The 1,205-nt window shown below is 38.6% G+C and overlaps 1 protein-coding gene across 1 annotated transcript in view; it reads left to right on the top strand.

Annotated features, from left to right (window-relative positions):
- The window catches only part of TXNRD1 (thioredoxin reductase 1), a gene marked incomplete at its 3' end in the record, with an annotated part of 84,068 nt that overhangs the window by 58,797 nt on the left and 24,066 nt on the right, over nucleotides 1-1,205 (top strand). The window contains exons 7-8 of the mRNA XM_008570287.1: nucleotides 727-818; nucleotides 881-931. Coding sequence (XP_008568509.1) covers nucleotides 727-818; nucleotides 881-931 — 143 coding nt within the window. The remainder of the gene's footprint in view (nucleotides 1-726; nucleotides 819-880; nucleotides 932-1,205) is intronic.

Here is a 1,205-nt window from a genome sequence, read left to right as displayed (position 1 = left end):
ACTTAACCACTGAATCTGAAACTCAGATTTCTCATTTCCATGAGAGGCTTTCAGTACGTGTTGATTCTCTTCCTTCCAAACTACAACTTCCCCAGGACCTGCTTTCTGCCTACCACCAGAAAATAGTTTGCCTGTATCCTGTTTTTTTCCTAGTCATTTATAAGATACTGACTATTGAATAATAACAATAATACAACTCTGTCACTGTAGCATGAAAGCAGCCCTAGACAATATGGAAATAATGAGCATGGCTGTATTTCATTAAAACTTATCTACAGAAATGGTGACGGGCCAGATTTGGCCTATTATGTCATAGTTTGCCAGCCCCTGGCATAAACACTGTTACCAGTTAGTAACTCTAAACCTGGCTACATCAGAATCTCTTGGATTTTCTTACAAATACAGAATCCTAAGCCTTCCTATACCCCAGCAATATTTACAATCCAAAGTAAAATTCTAGTTCATTTCTAGATAAAGAAGAAAAAGGTTTGTATATGGTTATTTTGGTCTTGAGAATTGCCAGGAAGCCTTGGATTATTTACTTATATGGTAGTCTTCTAAAAGGGAGAGAATATTTGAAGATGAAAAAGTAACTTAAGTGCTCAAAATGAAGGACTTTTTTAGACTAAAAGCTCTAAAAGCTTTTATTCCATGTGAGTAGTTAGTGGAAACGATCTTTGCCAGGCAGTTGAAAAGCTAAACGTTTTGTCTTATTTTCTTATGCAGTTAAACATGACTGGGAAAAAATGACAGAAGCAGTGCAGAATCATATTGGTTCTCTGAACTGGGGCTACCGAGTAGCTCTGCGGGAGAAAAAGGTCGTCTATGAAAATGCTTATGGGCANACTGGGGCTACCGAGTAGCTCTGCGGGAGAAAAAGGTCGTCTATGAAAATGCTTATGGGCACTTTGTTGGTCCTCATAGGATTAAGGTAATTGTGTAACATTCTAAGTAGCTTTTTTTCTTAAACTTTGGTTGGCAGTAGGGGAGATAAAATTAAAGTATGAAAGTACTAGAAGTATTATAGTAAAAGTAATAGCCGCTGTTGACCCAGACTACCCAGTTTGGTGATTTTGCCTCACAGCTTCTCATGGGGCCTTCTGTGGAGATGTGGTGAAATGTGAGAGTGCTGGACCAGATTACCTGGATTTGAGGCTTGGTTCTGTCACTTTCTAGCATTGTGATCTTGAGCAAGTCCATGAACT

The sequence above is a fragment of the Galeopterus variegatus genome, unplaced genomic scaffold, assembly GCF_000696425.1.
Source record: "Galeopterus variegatus unplaced genomic scaffold, G_variegatus-3.0.2 Scaffold588, whole genome shotgun sequence".
Lineage (NCBI taxonomy): Eukaryota > Metazoa > Chordata > Mammalia > Dermoptera > Cynocephalidae > Galeopterus > Galeopterus variegatus.
Note: the sequence above shows the minus strand (reverse complement) of the source record. Positions and strands in the feature narration are given on the sequence as shown.